General features: G+C 42.3%; 1 protein-coding gene across 1 annotated transcript in view; it reads right to left on the bottom strand.

Moving 5' to 3' along the window:
* ADAMTS17 (ADAM metallopeptidase with thrombospondin type 1 motif 17) overlaps positions 1–23,923 on the bottom strand; it is a 191,445-nt gene that overhangs the window by 109,104 nt on the left and 58,418 nt on the right. Inside the window, exon 7 of the mRNA XM_085308753.1 lies at positions 18,193–18,298. Coding sequence (XP_085164879.1) covers positions 18,193–18,298 — 106 coding nt within the window. The remainder of the gene's footprint in view (positions 1–18,192; positions 18,299–23,923) is intronic.

The raw sequence follows: 23,923 nt of genomic DNA, 5'->3' as shown, positions 1-23,923 counted from the left end.
TCTGCACAGCGATTGAACTGGGTCAGGACACCAGAACTGCACTCTGGGCCTGAGCCGACCAACTTCTTGGGTAGCCCTTTTAAGCTACATACAATTACTAGCTGTTTGTTTTCCCACAGCAATACTAAATAAAAGCACTTGCTTTGTTTCACTCATTAGCAAAGCTTCTCCTTGAGACAGTTAATGTAACTAAACTGCTTTGTTTACYCTTGGTGCATTTTCCAATGTTTCCTGTTATTCTTTACAGACCTGAGCCAAAGCCCACCAAAGCCTGTRGAAAGCCTCCTACTGCCTTCAATGCACAGTGCATTGCACCTCCAAGTTAAGGTCATGTATACAAATATTCATCAGAACTGCTGTAACTCTCAATAGGTCTCAAATTAAAAGCCCCCTATCTGAATTTAAGGATTATGCCAAGGGCTGGAGAAAACTGATTTAAGAGATGCTTTAAATTTTTTCAACAGCTGTAACTTCGTAGCTGGTAACAGACTACTTAAGAAATTCCCAGGATTACCATCGCACACTCCCCCACTGGTGGAGGGAGATTGTGAAGTGGGGGCAAGAGGAAAGTTTGATAGAAAATTTCATCAGTAGCAGAGGAGGAGCTCCTCTTCAGGAAGAAAGAGTGTGGCAAGTTAAGTAAAGAACTAATGAAGAAGGGAAGCCTAAAGAAAACCACACCCAGAAGCAGAAATCCATGAACTTTTACAATCCCTCTGTTTCAAATAGCCGCTTCAGCTGGCTGCTAATAAGATCTTCTCTGCAGCCTCTCTGTGCAAGCCAGACCTTTCCACTTGTGCGCACATAGCTCACAGTGAGCCTGACGCTGGTTCTGCAGCAATCAGGGCTAGCAAGGCTGCCCGATTCCGTCTGGCTGCCCCCGCAGCTGCTCATCCARCCGCTGCATGGCACAACATTGCTCCCCACCTCACAGGCAGTTACATCAAATTGCCCTTTCTCCAAAGCACAATGAAACATGCCATTCAGCTACCAAGAAGACAACGAGGACAACAGTTTATCTCCTCTTTCACTTCTACAGACAGAAAGTCAGTGGGAGAGCCTTTCTGGTCCTGAAGGAKCAACTGACAAACTGCTTCAACCATGTAAGTTGGGGAAGATACTGGAAAGTAAGTTGCTCTTTGGGACAAGTTGCCCYGCACACCCACAGAAACTAAAAGAAAGGGCTTGCTACAACAACGTCCCCAAGACAGCCCGGGACTGGAGAAGGCAGTGGTCTCTTAGTGAAAAGCTCAGCGGTGCTACTAAGGTTTCAACATTCTTGGTTGATCCTTTGTTTGCTGGAAAGCATGTTTTCTCTACCTGTGTTTATAAACAGGAGACTCTTAGGATGCAGATGTGCTCTAAAGAGCTCTGTTTCTGCAAGGCAATAGTGACTTGGTAAGAGCTGTAAGCAATACCAAGAGCCATACAGCACAGCACGTAGGCTGCTGGCGGCTTTCTCAAAAGAGCATATGGAGACAGTCCCTCCCTGCGACCCGGCTGGCCATGACTCTCCCAGGGGTAACCTAGCATTAACCACAGAGCCAGGATTAAGCACAAGTTTTCTGTCTAAATCTCACTGGAGCAATATAGATGCAAATGGATGACAGACTGGACAACATACACAGTGTGAGAGGGAGGGGAGAAAGGGAGGTGCAATCTATTTGCTGTATCATTTCAGGATCACAGTGCCACATGGAAAGCCCTCTATTTAGAGGCATCATGTGCACAGAAGCCATCGCTTTATCCACACGAAGGACACAAATGAAGGACAGAATTCCTCCTGTTTCCCACTTCCTCATCTGGTCTCCATCAAATGTTTGAGAAGGGATTCCCATCCCTATGGCACATACAACCTCTGCCACAGAGGAAGATGCTGGCACGGAAGGAGGTTATACAAGGTGCATGGCTGTCTGCTGAGAACATTAAGTATAGCCATTAAACTCAAATCGATATAGGTCACTAAGCAGAGAATGTACGTCAACAATTCTCAACAGCTACTGACTTGGGCTGGATTTGAACCAGCAACTTAGAAGTTGGAGATGGTATATCACATAAGCCTGTGAGCCGTCCAGTCCCAAATCAAGTTCAATGTTAGGAATTTTTATTAACATTTGAAATCGAAGCTGCATGACTGGAAAAATGCCTGCTTCTGAACTGGTTCAACATGTTTAACATTTCAATATAAAATGCTGATATCTTTCAAGTTATGAGGCTTCCAACTAGTTGAGAATAAAGGCATAACAGAGGCAGAAGTGAAATGAGGTTGCTCATTAAAGCTGGAATTATAATAGGAGCTGCAGTGCAAAATGAGGACAGTAAATTTGAGTGAGTGGCTTAGGAAGGTGATACATCTGCAGAACAACCAAAGAGAGGCAGAGACAGCCAGAGTGGTCAGAAAGGAGTTCAAGTCAGACTTGGATGGAGGGCAAACTTACAAATACTAGGGAAACATGCTGTGGTGAGCTGAGCTGGGGAGGAGGCAATGAAACAGCTTGCGTAACCTTCTTACAAAAACAGCGGTCACTGGGACTATTGGCTTAATAGAAAACAGGCTTTTTCACCTTATACTTTTCAAACACGTAAACACAGTGACTTAAATATCTTGACTATTTTAGAAACTGTCAGGAGATACTCTGGGGGAGCTGCAGGGATATAAAATACTATTTAAAGTATTTTAAGAAACAGAAGATGGTGATTTTGTACCTAATGTTATTTAGGACGAGGAGGTTCAAGAGGGGTGCTTAACTATTGCTTCTTTTTTTTTTTTTTTTTTATCATCAGGAGAGGCAACACTTAAAGGGAGCCATGACTACTGGACTCTTGTTTTCATAACCAAGTTTATGTCACTCTCCAATAATGAAGTAACCAGACATTTTATATGGTTATCTACTCATCAAACAGCCAAGAAATCAACAACAGGGAGTGAGAACACATGAACGCCTATGGTGAATAGCAGTGTGGAAAGCTATGGTTTATTCAGCTGCATGACAGATCCAGCCCTTTATGACATGGTTTTCATTTAAAAAGAATTAGCTCTTCTGCCATGGAATCTGGAAGGCAGCAAGTCTGAGCTTGTGAGGCATGGGACTGACAGCACACACGAGGGACTGACATGGCAGGAACAGGCACTGTGACATTTTACTCACCTAAATATTTCTCCAAAAACCTTCTGCCCATGTGGTCCTAAGATACCTGTAACAGAGCTGGCCAAACCCCACTGACATCAATGGCAGTCCTTTTATTTGGTTTGATGGAAGTTAGACCATGGCTATGAAGAACAGGGCAAATCATCTTCTGATCTTCTCCCCAGCAATACTGTCATACGGCCACAGCACTAACTACTTTTTCTACTGAACATTTGCTCATGCAGTTCTCTCTCGAGAATCCTTGCCATTTTTGCAGAGCAGCCGACTCACAGCAGTGCCCAAAGTATTCAAAGATGTCCTGGTAAGGTGAAGGAAGCCAGCTGCAGTACGGCTGAACACTTACCCTTCCAATAGCCTGCCCCCACTGCATCTGATCTGAGCATGGACTTTTCCTAATGTAGCAACCTTTTCCTGAAAAAGCCTCACAGTGTTTCTGATGAGAATCAGTAGGTCCAGGGAGTGTAGCGACTGATGTACCAGATGACAGAAAAAGTGCTCCACCCAACAGGAAGTCCTAGGAAAAGCTAAAGGTGGTCAAAATTTGCACAAATAAACTTAGTGGAAACTCCACACTGAAGAGACAGCATTACGTCAAGAAAACACACATCATTTCCATCTTAACCTCCACTGCTTTTTAGAGTGCTAGGTAGCATCTAAGACAAATCTCTAAATGTGAGAGCTGTCAACCACAGCAGCTCTAGCAGTAAACAGTAAGACTTGGAAAGGACTGTGGGAACGTAACACAGTGTAAATCATTTAGTACACCACTGTCCCAGTACAGATGGGATCTTGTCCTGCTCAAAAGCCTCTCTTTTGAAGGAAGACTTACAAAGGTGCAAAGTAAGGTACGACCAACTCCTGCTTTTCAGGTATGAGCATATAATAGGCAACAAAGTGCACTTTGTTATTGCTAAGGACTCAAAAAAGGCCACAGTGGTCCAGACTAATCATGGAGCTGCAGAAAGGGACTTTGCTAAATATGCACAGGCAATGAATGTATAGCAAAGGACCACACAATGAACCCAACTGCATAGCTGCCGCCCAACCTCACATGGGAACAATTACACGTGCTCCTTCTCTGCTCCCACACCCTTCCAAGACAGTCAGGAGCCCAGCATGCTTAGGCTTATAGTAACAGTCTCACCATCTTTTGTGTTTGAGAGTTCCTCTGTGAGGGGTTTCCGTATCAGCCCTATGGGCTTCAAAATTGTACTGCAGGTAGGTTCCCAGCCCCTACACATCCACAGAGCACTACACCATCTCCACAGCACGGAAGAAAAACACAATAAAATTTCCCTCAAGCTACCAGTGAAGAGATATTTGTACTGATAATGATCATAYCTGACTTGCAGTTATCCTAAAACAGGAAAAAAGTTATCTCAGGGACAAAGTATAACATCCCCAGGGAAGTATTTGCACTGAGTTGTTCCCCAGTCATGCATACTATTTTATCAAATTTTTGGACATAAAAAATTCTCTTTCACTTGTTTCAATTTGGTTTCAGAAAGCAGGAAACAGTTGCAGAAGAACATAGTGACTATGAATGAAACAGAGCTCTGTGGTGGGCAGGGAAAGACTCTGCTCATTTCTCTTTTCTGGTGAGCACAGCCTGCTGTGCTCCATCTGCGTTCCTTGTCTGCAGAAAGCACCCTGGTGCACTGGAGAAGTAACATGCTGAAGGGTAACAAGCTGTTTGCTTTCAGCACTGCCTGCAGTGGGTGAGAAAGAGACCTCAGAAAATATGACATGTGTTTTCTTAGAAGATGAAAAGGAATACAAATTTGTAGGGTGGAAAAGAGACAAAACCTCAGGGATAGCTGGGTGGGAATGCCCACCCACTAGGGAACCCAAGACAAAGGCATAATCTCAGTAAGAATAACTGACTCGTCTGAATAAAGCCCTGTCACTCAAGGTTTCGCCAGTCTRAGGGGGAGCTTATGAATGTAAATACTTAAGTATTCTAAAGCTCCTGTGAATGAATTCCTAGGATCATACAGAGCTATGATGTGAACAGCAGAGGGTCAAATCTGAACAAAGAGATTCAACCCGAAACCCCCTAACAAGAGAGAGAGGAATGCTGATGGAGCGTATTTGCCAAATGTGTGCAACACAACCAACCACAAATGTCCCACACTCTATGTCACCAGGAAGCCACCCACTGCTGAAGCTAGGGGAAACGAGGCAGCGCAGGGAATGCACTGTAGGAGCCAGGAATGCTGGCTGCCCTCCCAACGTGGCCAGATGAAGTCTGCACTCACGGAGGTGGGAAGGAGGAAATGGCCAACATCGGAAGACAAAGAGGCATCAAGTAACTGCAATGTATACAATTCTACCAATATCAAGTCTTCTCAAGTCCCCAGAGAAGCTAGTGGATGTGTGTTTTATCATTCCCAGAGTAGCAGAAAGGCCTGTTCATAGGAAAAATACTTTCAGCTTTTCTTATTCTTMCCAGTGCGGTCTAGGCTGAAAATTGCTGTGGGCTTACAGACTGCATGCAAGAAGAAATCCATCCAGTGTGACCATCTTATACTGATTCATCAATATGACAGGTAACTGCAGCAGACAGTAATAAACCTGTGTGCTCTCTTTCACTTGAAAGAATGAAAAAAAAAATGTTTTCTGTCCAGAAAAAAAGTTGCATAGGAAACGTGTGCTCCAATTATACTACTTTTATCTATAATCCACCAGTGGATCAGTCTGCAAGAGCCAGAGACTCTTTCAGCTGAAGAAATATGCTATAGAGACATGACATTTTCAGTGGTATCCTTGCCACAGCCACGTCTATCACTCAGGTGTGCTCTCCATCCTGAAGAAAACTTTGTTTCTCGTTATGCCCCTTCTATCTACCAGCTTGCTAAACCCTTGGGATTTTTTAAATAAAGGAGCAGCTGGGAAAATAATTCATAATCCCAAAATCATCTGGCCTTGGCTGTTCAAAAATTGTTTTACATGTTCAGCACACAATGTTATTTTGTTTCCCTCATTTGATCAGCAGGGAGAGAGTTGATATCAAACAGGAACACTGCAAACTATGGCTTGGTATCAAAGCAATTTGGAAATGATACGTTCAAACCAATACAGACCAACTGTAATTCTTCAGGTAGTAAGGGTGCCTACAGACCTTGAGGCTAAGTCATATGAGGCTTTCATATTGCTTAAGGATGTCGTATGAAAAAAGTGAAAAAAAACACATGAAAAGAGAGATTCTTCCTTCAGTGACTCTGGCTTGAACATGTTAATGTGAAGATAAACTAAAGAGAAGCAAAAAAAAAAAAAAAAGATGGACATACTCATAAGAAGATACCTCTTTAGAGGGTCTTTAGCAGAAAAGAGGTACAGTTTGCATGTCATTTAACTGATGACAGTTTTCTGGAGACAGYGTAGGAGCGTTTCTCAAAACAGAGCACATGTGATTCTGTTCACCACGCTGAGATATGCTGCTTGCAATACTGTGTCTTGCAAACGTGGTAAGGTTACTTCAATAAACACTAAAAAAATTTCAGGATGAGCTGTAGGAGTGATCTATAGCACTTAGGATTATATTAAGAAAAACTGACAACATTTTTCTAAGTTTTTTGCTTGTTTGTTTGTTTTAATTAAGTGAGAGAAGCCTCATGATGAGGCTTCATCATCCAAATTATGTTTGGATTAGTATTGAGAGGATATCTGTAACAGAGTGAAATAATGGAGTGAGAAGTAAAATCTACTCAAAGGAGAGGATGACAATCAAAGTGAGTACTGGGAGTTGATGTTAATGAATGCTTGAGCAGAAAAGCGGAAGATGTAGTATTTACTATAATGTTCCTGCTAGAAAATCCAGTTCTCTGTGTATTTGTTTAAAGCTATAAAATATATTTAAATCAAAAATCCATCACTAACATTGACTCATAATGAATATTAGGGAAGAGTTCTGGCCTCTTTGGCTAAAACTATCCCATATTACACAGCAAGAAGCTTTACTTGAGGTAATTTGCCTGCTGAAAGGTGCTAGCAACTAGTTGCATTTTCAAGTGGAGAAAAGAAGCTATCTTTTTTCTTCAAAGGAAAAAGAAAAGCCCTTTCTGCTAAATATAAGGATCACCTCAACTAAGTGGCATGCAGTTTGTAGGGAGCGCTCCTTTATCTTCACTAGCTTTAATATTTATAATTAAAATGAACATTAAAAACACCAAGTTGAAAACCCGCCCTTTTATTAGCTATCTCTGGAGTGATGATGGCAAAGAGCAAGGTGGCAGGAAGGGAGCCCAACGGGCAGTGGGTGGGAGGGACAGGCAGGCTCTGAACTCTCACTGGCAGGTGAGAGTGGGCTACCAGGGGACGGGCATCAGAAATTTTTGAAAGCTCCAACTGTCCTGTATGTGGATAAAATCTTACATACAAAATTAACAGCTGGATAGAACTGGAGCAGAGAGCAAAGGCACAGTAAATGATGTTTAGCACTCAACACATTAGTACCCAGATTAGTACTCAGCAAGGAAGAAACTTTTCAAGTAAGGAAGACACAGTGAGAACAAAATACTATGATGAGACTCTTTGTGCTCTGATTTGCTTTACTTAAACAAGAACAAAAGCAGAAATGGAGAAAACTGTGGATTATTCTTCTGTTTTTTGGAAACTGGGGTTCAAGTAAAGACACAAATGACAAAATTCCCTGCCGGGTTGGATTGAGCAGTGGAAAGAGGCCCAGTGTCTGATGTAGGGAGGATTTTACAAATAGGAAGGGACCAGTGAGAACAAAGAAGGCCTGTTTTTTTCCATCTGTCTAGTAACCTCTTCTCACTAAATTTTATTTCCCAACACAACTGTTGGCCAAGAGGCAGCCAACCTTGTTCCACTACAGTGCAACCTTCCACTGACATAACAGTAAAGAGAACCACAATTTTAGAGGCAACAAGATTTCCACTGGCATTGCTGCTGCTGAGCTATTACAGACGGTTTGTTCAAGTGACAGTCTGGGATTTATCATCTTTTCCAACTCTGCAGTCACTTTCACCTGGAACCTGTCGAACTCAGCAGGCCAGGCAGACAGCCTAGGTTACAGGCTATTGGAAACCAACTGCTGGTGGAAAAGTAAATACTTCAGCTAGATTGCTGCCCTTGTATAAAAACAAATGCTTATTTGGTAAATGGCACTTGCAAACCTAATATTTCCTGTGGTGGTGTGTACTGTAGAGGTTGCACAATGAGGACTTGTACAGTTCCTATGTTTTGGGTCACTGGGTGCACAAAGCTCTTGCCAGCAAAGCCAATGAAGTATGAAACCAGAGCCCTTGCAGCAGGAAGCATATGCAAGATTTGCCAAATCATTACAGTCCAGCTATTTAACATGGCCTTGGCTTACTCAGCAGAATAAGTCTTCAAAAAGAAAGACATAGCTGGCAAAGCCATAAAGCTGTTGATTAAACAAAAATGTGTTGTCTGGAAGTTTCTAAATGATTGTTGTTTGCCTGTTTGTTGCAATTTTAAGTAAAGCTGCACAAGATGCTCAAAGGATTAGTGGGACTTGTACAGCATATTACTTCACAAGGATTACACAAACATGCTTCACAAGGCGTAGAGTAAAACCATAGACACCTCTGCCCAGAACCACAGAAATGCTTGCCACAAGAGTCCAGAACGCAACATGAGGTGGACGTTCCCACGACCTGTTCCAATGTGGTTCCACTCCAAAGCTGTAAATAAACTACCAAACTTAGAAGATACAAGGRGAAGAAAAGATACATAAGGTAGGGGAGGGTACCCCACTATAATGCTAGGATTAGCATGTTCAGCAATTCCACCTTTAAATATTTTACAGTTTTACATAAAATCACACCTACTATCCAGACAGTCTGACACACGAGACTACCCAAACCTCTCCACTCCTCCTTCAGAGTCTTCTCTTTCACTATTTGATTCTCCCAGCATTTCTACCTTCTCCAAATTCTATTCAGTTTCTACCAAATGACCTCACTAATTGCATCTCARATTTAAACTGAAGATCCACGAACATCCATGCATGGTTCTGATCCAACTGTCCGGGTAAAACCAGCTTGCACAGCCAAGGTTAATATACCAGGGATATTCTGCTTCTGGAACTCAAAGTAGCTCATTCAGGTATCATGTATTGTATTACACTGGACAAATCACCTTACGCTTTGTGGTACTCMGTCACTACTTCTTCCTCAACATCTSAAGCCACACCATCCCTTCTTGCAGAAATCTCCCCTGAATTTTTTATATACAAATGTTCAGCTCTAGATCTGCCTTTGATTGCTGCTTCCTTGTGTTTAATTTAGGTGGTGAAGTTCTCAGGAAGTTATCTTCAAGCTACTGCTATCCAGGTACTTAGGTATATTATAGATTTTTTTTTTTTGTCTAACGCAGACCTTTGGGTGTGTTATTAAGCATAAGAAATATCTCCTGTGGTTTTAGGCTGTACCTACTCTTTCAAAATCAGATATGTTATTAAATCATTGTTTAGGACAGATCAGTCTGATTCTGACATACAAAGAAACACGATGAAAACAACAACGTTTCCTGATGTCCATCTGGAGTTGTACAGAGAAGGGCAACTTAACTGTGAAAATGTGCTTGCAATTATCTGTGGAAGAAGAATGAAACCTGGGAGGAGGGGAACAAGAGAAGRGAGCCTGGGAACAGAGAGAGACATTCCACAACAGATTTACAACACAAATGGCAGAAAATAAAATTAGCAACTCCGGGGTGGGTACAGGCTGCTGCCAGCATTTTTGACCAGCCTCAGGGTATGTCTACATGGCAGTCAGTCACTCCCAGGAATCCTGGGACTGCACTGCACTGGGACAGAGACGTACTCTGATGATATTTAAAATGAGGCATTCTAGCACTAGCCAAATATAGATGGGGCAGTAACTGCCTTATAAAAACTACACAGCTACTCAGGAAGTCTTAGTGCAGCAACACAGTTACTCGTATTTGAGCTTCCTAGAGTAATGTTTGCATGGGACTGTCTCCTTTGGGATCCAGCTGACCCTGACTTTCAGCTGCTACAAACGCAGATATGTGAGTGTCAGCAGTCTCTTTTGCAGCCGCACAGGGTTCTGCAACAGCACAGAGGAAACTGCTACAGCTCTTCACCACAGGACAGAACTGCAGTGCCATCAAGGAAGTATATCCAGTTACAAGATGGGTATCTTGCTGAATCACCATAGACTACATCCCTGATCTATCACACAAACAGATACTACAAAACAGTTCAGCACCTGTAAGTCCCAGCTCCCACCCAGGGAAGAGATGAAACAGCTTCARGATTCAAGATTCTCAAGATTTTTTGAYGCTGTCTCCCATAACATCCTCCTAGAGAAGCTCAGGAAGCGTGGGTTAGAYGAGTGGACAGTGAGGTGGATTGAGAACTGGCTGAAAGGCAGAGCTCAGAGGGGCGTCATCAGTGGCGTGGAGTCTAGTTGGAGGCCTGTGGCTAGCGGTGTCCCCCAGGGATCAGTACTGGGTCCCATCCTGTTCAGCTTCTTCATCAATGACCTGGATGACGGGACAGAGTGCCTCCTCAGCAAGTTTGCTGAKGATACCAAGCTGGGAGGACTGGCTGACACACCTGAGGGCTGTGCTGCCCTTCAGAGACACCTGGGCAGGCTGGAGAGTTGGGCAGAGAGGAACCTCATGGGGTTCAACAAGGGCAAGTGCAGGGCCCTGCACCTGGGGAGAAATAACMCTAGGCACCAGGACAAGCTGGGGGCTGACCTGCTGGAGAGCAGCTCTGCAGAGAAGGACCTGGGAGTGCTGGTGGATGACAAGCTGACCATGAGCCAGCAATGTGCCCTTGTGGCCAAGAAGGCCAATGGTCTCCTCGGGTGCATTAGGAAGASTGTTGCCAGCAGGTCGACGGAGGTGATCCTGCCCCTCTCCTCAGCCCTGGGGAGGCCTCATCTCGAGTACTGCGACCAGTTCTGGGCTCCCCAGGACAACAGAGACATGGAGCTACTGGAGAGAGTCCAGCGGAGGGCTACAAAGATCATCAGAGGGCTGGAGCACCTGCCCTGTGAGGAACGGCTGCGAGAGCTGGGCCTCTTCAGCCTGGGGAAGAGAAGACTGAGGGGGGATCTTATCAATGTGTACAAGTACCTGAAGGGAGGGTGTCAAGGGGATGGGGAAAAAACTCTTTTCAGTTGTCCCAGGTGACAGGACAAGAGGCAATGGGCAGAAATTGAAGTACAGGAAGTTCCGCCTGAACGTGAGGGGGAATTTCTTCACTGTGAGAGTGATGGAGCACTGGAGCAGGTTGCCCAGAGAGGTTGTGGAGTCTCCTTTTCTGGAGATCTTCAAGGCCTGCCTGGATGCAACTGTCTACCATACTCTAGGTGACCCTGCTGAGCGGGGAGGTTGGACTAGATGATCTCCAGAGGTCCCTTCCAACCTTACTGATTCTATGAAAGCCAYGGACAGAACCTGGCACTTGAACCTGTCCAGCTTCTTGGATGGGTTGTACAGCCTCYGTGCTGTGCAGGTCCAGCACTACTACCAGGGATATCCACGCACCCAATTTCAGTGAAGCCARGGTCTGTCTCAAAGAATTACGTGATAGGAAAGACCAAACTGCAGGCAAACCAYAGGACTCCAATTCCCACTTGCATATGAGTTTAGCTAGGATTGCTGGAGCAGCTGCTCTCTCCATCGTATTGATGGCTGATGGGATGTGTCCTTGATCCTCAGCTGTTAATACCAACAAGTCAGACCATGAACTGTAGTGACGGGACAGCTGAAGCCTGGACTCTGCCCTGGAAGCAACAGTCTCTGGCAAGAGARTAAGACCAATAGTTGGGCAATATTTCCTCTCCCTACCTTGGCTGACTCTACGATCATGACTGTGATCATGAACAAGACACCTTGAAGTTACAGTGCAAAAACCAACTTAAGTTGAAAGAAGTTTTCTTCTTCTACATACCTAGCGGGCWGGTACAACGTGCAGGCAGACGAGAGTTTTCTAGTTACGAGAAAACAGATTATTCCAGCTCTCCCACTAACTCATCTTGTGACCAAAGGCAAATTATTAAATTATTTAGTCTCTTGCTGTTCCTAAGATTTTCTCCTTCACARAAATTCCCTTAAGTCCCAGATGAAAGTCTGAAGTGTTATTACTCAATTTCAACACATATCAAACATTTTCTACCCACTTACAAACAGCACTACTACTGAAACCCAGGACATACAAACAGCCTGCAAGACCATCCAACCCATGCAGCTATGCAGGCCGTGGTGTCCACACACTTTGAATGGTTCCTTTTCTACTATATTAAATTCACAGTTCTGTGAGGACTTCCTGAGTTCCTCCCCTCTTCCCCACTCACCGTCTTGTCTCTCTGTCTGAGCCCTGCTCCAGCACCGCCATGCCCAGCACCTCTGTTTAATCACCTACCTCACAAACACCATCAACACTCTATCTGTATATAAAGGAACACCAAAGCAACGAAGTTAAATACAATAACCTGTCCTTTACAATTGGCTGTAAAATCTTAATGTTTTCCTCTGTGGGCATGTGTTAGGCTAGAATCTTTAATTACATGGATGAAATACTACCTTTTGCACAGAACTTCCACCTCATTCAGAGGACAGAGGGACTGGAGGTGAAATTGAAGTTGTCCAGATAACCCTAGAGCTGACACTTCAGTGCTTCTGAGAGTTTGATTCTGCAACTTTAGTGACATTTTTTAATGCCTTTTGGGAGGTAAGTAGTAATTTGGGGATGGACTGCTTCCTGCTAGTTAATTTGTGTACTTTTGCAATAGCAAAGAAGAAAAACATTCCACAGAAATTCAGGTCAGGGACAATATGCTTGATARAATTTGGAATTAACTCATGCTACTACTACATTTCAAGCATTTACAAGGTCTGCCTTTTTTCCTACGACTGATCTCACTGTCAGCACCATAGCACCCTAGGATCTGCTCTTTAAAAATGCTATGAAGAAAGCCCTGCATCTGCCATCATTACAGTGCAGAGGGTCAAATGAGCAACACAGAGCAGAAAAAGAAGTCCAGATGGGAGCTTTTACAAAAAATTGGTTTAACATTTAAACTTAGCCTGGTATAAACTATACTCCTCTGCCTGCRTCTGTAGAGCCAGTGCCTTCAAGGTTAGGCTGTGGTGACGTACTCTGAAGAAAACAGAAGGTTGGGAGTGGAAGTTCTTCCAAAACAGCTTGCACATCCTGCACCTAAGTGTCATCATGTCAGGGTAAAACTGGAAGATCTGCAGCAAAGGTCCCTCCATTTTTTATGGCATATCCCAGAACTGCTGCCCTTGCACTGCTACCATGTTTGGGCTGACTGGCTACAGTGCTGCTGGCTTCTTGCTGAATGGGATCACAAAACAAGACTGTTTAAGGAAAAGGAATTGCTTTCTATCAGCTTAGTGTGCCCTCTGCAGAGCTACCTGACTGCTCAGATCTGTGTCCCATGTATGCTGGTGGGTCCCCAGGTTCTATATTAAGCTTTTCCAAGTTTAATGGAATTTTAAAGGCCAAATCTTTACACCTGGAGGGGAGGGAGGGTGGTGATAATTTCCTGTTCTATTTCTTCAGAAGTATGCTTGTATGCCTAACATTGCGCTGACCTCAATTTGCCAGTGCAAGTTGTCACGGGACATTATTCTGTACAGGTTTTGGAGCTGTTCAAGATACATTCTCTTTCAGCTTGCAATGTTTTGACATCCTTCTGTAAAACTATTTGCATGACAGAATCACTCTGCTGGATGCTGCACTGGACAGATCGACGTGGCAATTTATTCACAAATTTATTAGCATAAAYGCCAAGCCACAGAGGGAACATCCACAGAGCATTTTCCCCTTACATGCAACCCCACYATCACTTGAGACACACCAAAAAGACCACACTTAGTTATTTAACAAATAAACATGCACCCTAAAGTCACTTTAACCAAACTACATCTATCGATAGGTATGTTGAAAGCAAATAATCATACTGGACAGAAACTCGCTGGTTTTAAACACTTCTCTTGGCTGACTCCAAATCTAAAACTRTTTGTGCTCTATGGGCTTTTTACCTTTGGACTTGTTTTTGCCTTCATCTGTTTCAGCTTCAAGTTTGAGGCCATGCGGTTTCAGACTGCTGGCAACAGACTGCATCTTGCTTATTGTCAGTTGATTTTGATTCATTTAAGGGCATCCGACACAGCGTGGCTTGCTGCCACACCACCTCCAGCTGTTCTCACCATCGAGGCAGTGCCAGGTTCCCCAGCTCATGAATGGGAATCTCTCCTCCCCACCCAAGCTCTCCTGCCCTGTCCCACAACAGGAAAGCCAAGGCTGCCGGAAGAAATAGGAACGGCAACAAAGCTGGCATTGTTGTCCCGAAAAACCACTGGCTACAGCCCACCCGCTTCACTTGGGGATAACGGATATCAAGATGAATCCCAGCTTTTGTTWAAAAAACTATTTGTCTTTTTCTTGGAAAAATGTCTTGAAAATGGTAACAATGTCACTGCTGCAAGCAAAAAGAGAAACAGGGGAGGGGGAAGTGACACTACTTTTCTACTAGTCATGCYGTTCAGGGTGGTCTTTATGGTATGAATCTCAGAGTGAGTTCACACTGGTGCAGTTCATGGAAGAGGAAGAAAGTCATTCAGGATGCCATTTTTAAGCTACTACTGATAGGGTTACCTAGAAAGCTAAGTAATACATGAGTAAGAAAGGTTTCATTTATAACTGTAAAACCTTGGGCTTATATATATATATTTTTTTTTAAGACTTCAGTGGCCACTGTGATCACTGAGTCTTCTCTGGCATAGGTCAAAATCAGTAACTGTGGTTGCATTAAAATCCGTTATTTTAATAAGACATCCACTATTGACGATGCTGGATGAAGGAATGGGGCTTACTGAGGGTCCTTGGGTAGTGGTAAGTTTATGATTTGCAGCTTTGTCTTACATTCAGCAGTCTTTATCCTGCCTGTTGAACTGTAACGGTAAAATCCTTTTCCTAGACTTTGTGGAAAAAACAGTATCTAAATACAAATGGATGCTCCATGACTCAGAATCACCTTTCCAGATATTAAGATTATCAATTCAACAGATAAAAGTTATACAACTCACCCAATAATCAAGCAACAGCAACCTTACAGCTTAAGGCCTGCAGATGAGTATTTGTAAGACCTATAAGCATCACTCCAATGGACCTACTTAATGATGTCTCCATGTTTTCACAGTGCAGCTGTCTGTAGTACTGTTTTTGCAGCAAGTCCAAATGACATGAGTGGCAGATTAGGAATCTGACACATCAATTAGTAATCCATTCACTTTTTCCAAAGTCTACATCAGAAACTATCTGTGAATGCCAAAYAGAGCTTGTGATCTCCATGAACATTTGTTAGTCTCAAGGCAAGAAGTAATAAATCTCAGCTTTTTAACACTCATAAGGAAGTTAGCCTTCAACAAAGCTCACAAGCATGACTCTCCAAGATTTATATTTTTGCCAATACGGATGTAAGTTTTGACTAGAATTTTTTTTTTTTGAATAAAATCTCAGAAACAGGTACCTAGTCTTCCTTAGTTTTCATTTTTAAACTTGGAGACCATCTGCTTGGCTCCCTTGCCCTTGTTTCTGCAATGAGGTTCCTTACATTTCAGTCACTTAACAACTTCTACCGCTTTGCAGGTAAGGCCTGCAAACAACCCTTCTATTTGCACAAGACATGCTGAAACAAGACTGTTCAGAGTACCCTGCTGCAGTTCAAAAACAGAAGAATAAGAAGAGGCCTAACCCTTAGTAAGAGCAATGAAAAGATTCCTATTGACTTCAGGGCCAGAAAGGTACCAATAAATAGACCACACTTTGAAACAGATAACCAGGCACCGGTGGATGACAGCACACAGGAACAATATTGATACTCAGGGAGGGTGACGAGAGACAGAGTATTTCATTCCCCTCTATATCTGCCCTTGGCATACCAAGGCTTTGATTATGCATGCATGTAGCTGGACATAAGCAAGGGATGAGGGGGGCAGAAAGGCTGGAGGGCCCACTTCCTCCACAATGGCATCTGTAGCTCTCCTGGAGCAGAAAATTCACTGCACGACAGCAAATCTACTGTCCAAAGATCCTGCATCTGAACAGAGACCCTCCAGGATACTGAACCCCAGGTACCCTCTGTCAACCCGTTTGGACAGTTTACACTCACCTCTTCAAACTGCTTCCCAAGATGGAGATAAAGAAAGAAAATCAGAGAAAGGATACTGTGGTCTTACCACCAAAAAAGCACTCAGAAAAGAAAATGGAGTTTGCCATTTTCTGCAGAGATGGAAAACTGTATCCTAAAGCATTACATCCCCTATTTATGTTGTGGATTTTTTGCAAGGCATTATTAGAGGGAACCTTGACAGGCTCTGCTGGGAAACTTGGCAAACAGTGGGGCAGAACAATCTCACTCTTTTACACAGCTGGATTTTCTACAGCCCAAGTATTTTTCCCTCTTGGTCTTGGTCCATCCAAAGATGAATGCTGAATTTCCTTCAACATTACCCACAGGTTAATTTGTTATTAAGCTTAGGCTCAGTTTAACATTTTGGCAGGCAGTTTAAATAAAACTAAAACCAAATGTCCGTCATTTCTCCTGCTGAAACCACCCTTGGTTTGGCTCAGATGTCTTTGGTGTCAYTGGAGGGTGAACAGGAGATGCATTTTCATCTTATCATTTTTGGAAGTAACCTAAGTATCCACCATGCATCTATGGAACATACTGCCATAAAATAATTATTTGTCACTGAATGGGACTGGCCATAATCTGAACATGATAAACTGGCTCTGACTTAGCTGTCAAATCCTTTTTACTGCTAGGGAAAGAAATACAATCCTGGGCAACGTGCTCTCAGTGACCCTGCTTGAGTAGGGGGGGTTGGACTAGATGATCTCCAGAGGTCCCTTCTAGTCTCAACTATTCTGCGATTCTGTGATACAACAGGCATACAAACAGTAAGAGCCCACAAGAGTGCAGATAAGATTTTGGCACAGCTTCTCACTAAAGGCACAAAGGTGGGATTTCCCTCTTTCCATCCAGACAGAGGCTAATGGAAGGAGTACTTGAAAATCCCACGGGCACAGCTCCTGTCCCTGTATAAATTTGTTCCTGGTCTAATCCTATACATTACACAGTTTTACTGTGACAAAGTGCAACCACAGTGATGTCAACGGAAAGGGAAAAAAGCCCACAAGTATTATGAGTAAGTGTATATTACACTTAGCCTGRAAGGCAGGGAGTGTGGTTGCTGACCTTTGGGTTAACTCATTAACTGCATTAAGGAGGTATAGTTCTTGGAAGACTTTTCCAGACATTTTTGTTTTCTTCTGCCCATGGAATATTTACAAGCACCTTAACGAAGTCTTCAAAGTCACCTGCAGAAATAGCTGGTAATCTCATTCTGCAAATTTTAGTCTGACTATGAAGTATCGCATTCTTAGCTATTTTTTCCAGTCAATGTTCAAAGTGTGTTGCTTAGCTGTGATTGAGCTGATAAAGCCAGCTACAGGATTTCTTTCTGGTGATCAAATAATAGCACTTAAGGGCATTTCCAAATCACTGATGTTTATAATTTCTGCCACAATGAATTTCACATGAAGAGGTGAAACTATAACTGTAAGTATTTAATTATTAAAACCCTTGAGAGAGACACCTGAACTTCAGAGAAAATTTAGCAGTTTCAAAGATTTTGAAGTTAATGTCACTGTTCTGGAGTTATTCTACTGTGCAAATATGAGCAGAATTTGTTTCTAACTATTATTATCAATCATGTCATGGAAGAGGGCCTCTTAAAACCACTTAAAATCAAAATGTAGAGTGCAAAATAGGGAAGGGTTGAACTAGAAAGATTTGTGTGCACCGAAACGAATATTACATAGGTCTCTTAAAAAGTTAAGTTATTCATCAACTTGGTAAATGAACCAGATCTACGAAATCATCACATATATGTCACATTAGTAATTTCATCTGTATGGCTTCAAATTTAAGTCTACTACAGTGGCATCAGCAAAGAAAGAAATAGAAGGACCAGTTCTTACTTGTGCCCAAGTTCGTGTGCAATTGTAAATGCCAAATTGAGACCGTTGTCTTCAGCAAGAACACATTTTCTCTTGGCACTGCAGACACCTCCCAGGTAAGCAATCCCTGCAACAAGAACAGAGTATTTCCATAAGAATTAGTAAAACAGCTCATGCATTCAAACCAGACAGCATTAACTTAGCCAAAATGATAAAAAATGCATCTAATATGGAAAATATTACAGCAGTTTCTCACAAAATCATCTGAGAATCTTGATTGTCATCCTACAGAGAGATCAGCCTAGATTTTCATCAGAAAGGAAAAAACTCAAGCTAAGCATGCTCACGCTCACTGTTTTCATTGCAAAATACATTTCACTGTCCATAGAGACCAAAGAATTAATCTAAGCTTGTCTATTAATGCCCTCTCCTACAATATTAAAAGATGCAGTGAAGTAGTCTTAACAAGCCTTGAAATGGAGTTCACTTGACTTCCAGTATCCTGTTGGGGTGAAGCAATAAAACAATAAAAGCCAAGACTCTCTGAAGAGATCTTACATTTTCCCTTAACTTCATGCTTAAAAAAAAGTAAGAGCAGTAGAGTCAGAAAAGCTGGCAAACTATAGCTGGTGAGTCACAAAAGCAACGAAGGTGGCACAAGCCTTCTATGACTTAATGGAATTCAGGATTTGATCCCACAGACAATTGCTCAGTACTCTCTGGTCCTGTTTGTGTGGGCACCAGAAATGGTTGTAGGCTGAAGTCAAAAAGGAATTCAGAAGTTACAGCATAAAACTTCTGCYATGGAAAAAACAACAATCCTCAGATGCCCTTCCTGCATCCAGACTGCCGTCTGCACAAAGTGCCAGTACACTTTTTGGAAATTTTGTGACAGCATCACTGTTCATTCAGAGGACAAGTTGCTAATGAGATTTTGTTTCATCTTCCACCCACAACACACAGTTAAGCTGTCGGGAGTTTTGCACAAAGATTAAAGATAGAGGAAGAGACTAAGGATGCCTCTAGCTGTGTAAATCCTCTACTGCTAAACAGGCATATCTCAAAAGACACACAAACAGTCCAAGCATACTGAATTCAACTTGCCACTTCACACAGCCTTCTGCCATGCTGGAAGAAGGGGCAATGTTGAAACCACCTTCCATARCTGCCCTTTAGTTTTTTTCAAGCAGACATATTTGTTTATTTTTACCAGAAAACAAGGGATCTATTTCCTCGCTATCACACTGTTCTCCCACAGCGGTAGTGAGGATTTAGTTGCCTATAATGCACAGGCTACCACTGTGCAATGGAAACATGATCTCACTTTTTTCTGTCAGGGCTGACACAGCTTTGTTAATCAGGGTGCAAATGGCATAAAACTGCAGGCCTGGAAGAAGTCCAGTTCTGGTTTTATGATTTTTCACAACAATATGGATATTCACCTCCAGGACAATTTTCATGGAATGAATGGGTGGGCTACAGCCTTTCACTTCAGCATTAGCAGTAGTAAGCAAAGGCAAGACAGAAATCAGACATTAACATTTGCTTATTCAAAAGTGCTGGTTGTGGAAGGCCAGATTCATACTAGACGCAAAAATAAAATCAAGATATGATCTTTTTAAATCAATGGCCACAGAAGGCTGGATTTCAGTACTCCTCTTAGACTGAYCTGCTTTTTACCCTAAGAATTGTCACACGGACGTCAAGAAATTGCTCAAGAAGTAATGTTACTTACAGAAAGAAACTGCAACCTCAAGCCACACAACTGATAGCCTAATGAACTGGTCACAGAATAGAATTGCTATCACGGGTGTCTGCGGTATGTCTCCTGTTACGACAATGCCTTCTGTTTCACTTAAAGATCACAAAACAGTCATAATCGACTTCTGAAAGGGGAAATTGATAGTTTGCCTGATTTAAATTTGCTACCATGCACTTTTATGGTGACTTATAAATAATAATACCCTTACCAATAACAGTTTTTTGCTTCAAAGACCACTTGGGATTTCTGGGAACACTTTCGGCAGAAGGAAAAAACAATTTGGGGAAATGTTAGTTTACTACAAAGCCAACAGCAGAAGGTCTTGGATTAAGAGCAACAGTCAGATTTTGATTTAAAGGAAGGAAAAATTGAACGTTTGAGTCACAGAAGCTAGGGATGGAAAGGAACAATTACGTGACTCATCCAATCCTCTGCTACTTCAGATGTGTCTTCTGTCACATTTTAGAATTCTTAAACCTTCTCCCGGCATTCAAACATGAGCTGGGTGCTGGGAAGGAAGGACCCTTCAGGCCACGTTGCTGATCTGCTCCACAGCCGCCTCTCCATCAGCGGATGTAGTTAGGGATTTTGCTAAGGCAGAGTTCTGAGCACATGGCACTCACTCTGAGAGGAGACAAAACTGCGATGGCCCGTCAGCTGCTGGTAATCCCAATCCTCAGCTGAGAAAGAGGAAAGCTGTTGAGGGCTGTGGAGTTTGCCTTCACCTACTAGCTTGCCTAGCCTAGGCTCTTCCCACAGTGCTGTGCTTTGGCCCTATGACAAAATTATCATCCACCCAAAAGCCACTCCTGGAAAGCCTTCTGCCTCAGGTTGCCATCAGGTGCTGCAATCAGGTACAAATGCTACAAATATGGCTCTGTAATAAAAGGACCCAACTCACCTGATGTTCACTTTCGCTGGATATGGAGGGACGTTTTAGCTAAGTTTCGGCAGTTTTAGGTACAGACAACAGCAATGACCAAAACAGGATTGTTACTGGAAGACCTGACAGCATTTTGTTGCTACTACWAATCCCAATTATTCTGCCTTTATTTTCCACATAACCATTGTCAGTATATACCTCAGTTTTATCGATCACATGAGGATATAACTGGGAAGGAACAAAGTAGTACTGTAACTCAAGCTCAGTGGTCAACCAGGCAAGTAAGCTTAGCTTGAAATGATTCATGCTAAMGTCTTTCTGATAAACTTCAGAAAACAAGACTGATTCAGTGTTTGCTGGCACTAGGAGATGGAAGGTGGCAATATTGCCATGTTTGGAAGATGTGGTACAGCAAAGTAGTCCACAGTTCTGGCAGTGTTTTTGAAAGAGATTAGACATAAATTAAAAAGTAATACAAATCATGAAAGCTTCAAATATTAATTCTTCTGAAGTCTCTCTTYAGCAGTTCTAATCCTACTGAACCTGACTGGCAATAACACTGTTCTATGCTAAAAGCCTCTTTACTTAGTGGTGGAAAACCTTATGATTAAGGACTTGTACATTCATCGGTGGCTGAAAAAGAAGTTATGGTAGCTCAGTTACAGAGTCTTAGTCATCTTTTCTTTTTTYCCCTCCAATGTTGAATGTGAATCCCTTGTGGACATTCTATAATATTTGGAATAACCAATTTCAAAATATAGACATCTACAATTATTTTATTATTGGAATTATTAATGATACTTGTTGCAGCATAGTCTAGAGACCAGACAATATTGAAATGGATGTGGACTTGGCTGGGAAGCTTATAATCCTAGAAAAGCAGAGAGCAGAAAGCTTCGCACTACATGAAGTGAACACAGTAAGAAGTCCAACTTATTACCTGTTCAATGCTTATTAATAAGAGTCATTCTGGAGCAGCAAATTGGTTATAACAAATTGTTGAAGCATTTTGAGTCTGAAAAAGTTTGCCTCAAAATTTTTTTTGTATACACACACACACACACACATCTAAAAACATATACATACATATATATAWAAATACATATACATACATACACACACATATATTTTGCATCAAGCCATTCCCCGAGATTGTATTTTGGACCAATATATTTTCCCATGACTTCTTTGATTAGAACATAAATAGCAGATACGCTATTGATCTACAAATTGCTGAAATAATACATTTCTTTAGCAAACAGATCTGAACTGCCAGGATGCTGAAATAATACATTTCTTTAGCAAACAGATCTGAACTGCTAGGATCGATGCAATTTCTCTATAGCCCACAAGGTAATCCATGTAATTGATATGCAGAGAAAAATACACTTTTAACTGACAATGACAGTAGTACAACGCCTTGGTAGCTGCATGAATATTATTTATTTTCTCCATTGGGATGAATGGAAACTGTTATTTGATTTCCCCTCTAAAAATCCAAGATTTTTAACAGAGCCTTTTGATTCTCCAAAACTGAAATGGAAACTTCATGCATTCAGACGTGCTCATGAAACACCTGGCGTGCTGTAGTTCTACCAGGCTCATAATAATGTAAGAGGAACTTCTCTTCATTTGGCAATTCTGCATCTGGCCCTGGCTGGGAGATAGGTGCATGAAAATGAAATATAGGGCAGGAAGTTGAACTGATTTTTTTCCCCAAAAAACTCATCCTGTGCTCATAGACAAATACACAGTCAGCATTTTTCTTTGCAGACAAAGAGTGTTTATCTTCCTAGATCCACTACTAACCCCCAGCAGCTACTACAAATCTATTTTTAATATTAAAAAGGTCAAGCAGAAGCATCAATGGTAGAGGGAAAGGAAAGCCAATTACTGTTTTTACTAAGTGTGAGGGGTTTTTTTCACTTCTCCCGTGAGAAATTGCATAATAACAGCCCATAACTTCTGTGCTTGGGTTTGAGCACGCAAAGCTATCTGCACTTCCACAGCAAACCCTAAGACACAGGCAACTGTGTAAACTCGGATTTGTCCAAAAAGTTGTCATACATAAACAGTTCGCAGCTGTTGGCCTTTCTGTCAGCTAATGAGCCCTCTGCTACAGTATCTCTAAGGGGAATGATTACATTTATCCTACCAGCTCAGCTAGGCATTAGGATATTACATATTTGCCACAGTGACAGCCAGAGCTGGAGGAAGAGAAGTGCTGGTGTGTGGGTTCACATTTCATCCTAAACGAAACACTCTGGGCTTCCTTCTGTCGACTGGAATATTTGCTCAGCAAGTGGCTTGCCCAGGTACTCCAGCTTTCAACTCTCTAATATCTTGTTTTCACTGCACTCCTAATACTTTAATCTCTCCTCTTGCCAGCCACCTCTGGATACAGAGCTTTTACTTGATTAAAACTTGGCTAGCTTTCCTCTTTTCAATGTGTTTGCTGTAGGGAAGGATGCCAAACTTCAAGTCCTGAAGTCTGCTCCACAGAGATGGAGACTCACTGTATGCCCCCCCACACACAGCGCGAACTTCTCGTTCACCAACGTTACCAGTTTGGTGTTGAGCTGATGTTTTTCTCATCCTCCTATGACTTTTCTCTATGTGCAACTGCCATCAAACACTCTCCTGCAGCCTCTCTTTAACATCCTACACAAGTAAAGTCAGGAAATCCTAACAGTGATTCATGTTCTGCATTTTCATTCTACTGCAATGATATGTTTGACAGAGATGCCCTGCCTGTATTTACTCATCAAGTCATTCACCAAGGGAATCTTTGAGTGCTTATGATATTTAAAAATGAAAAATACTTTTCCTTTCTGTAATGCCTATATACAAAAGGTTCCATACTTTTTACAAACATTAAAGAAGCCTCTACTTCTGCCTTTAAGATAACACAATCCCTGTTCTACACCTGAATAAACAGAGGTCCCAAGAAGTCAGTGGTACACAGGTAAAAAAGAGCTCTACGCATGGAAGGACCCTCTCCAGCATGTACAACACAGGCTAAGATAATTACCACCACTGTCCTACTGAGCCTCCAGGTCCAAGTTTGGTTTACAGGGATCATCCAAAAGAAGCTTACAGGGTGAGCC

Source organism: Rhea americana, unplaced genomic scaffold (assembly GCF_003343005.1).
Source record: "Rhea americana isolate MKP2758 unplaced genomic scaffold, rheAme1 scaffold_28, whole genome shotgun sequence".
In the NCBI taxonomy this organism is placed as follows: Eukaryota; Metazoa; Chordata; class Aves; order Rheiformes; family Rheidae; genus Rhea; species Rhea americana.
The sequence above is the reverse complement of the archived record's forward strand: the minus strand, read 5'-3'. Positions and strand labels throughout refer to the sequence as shown.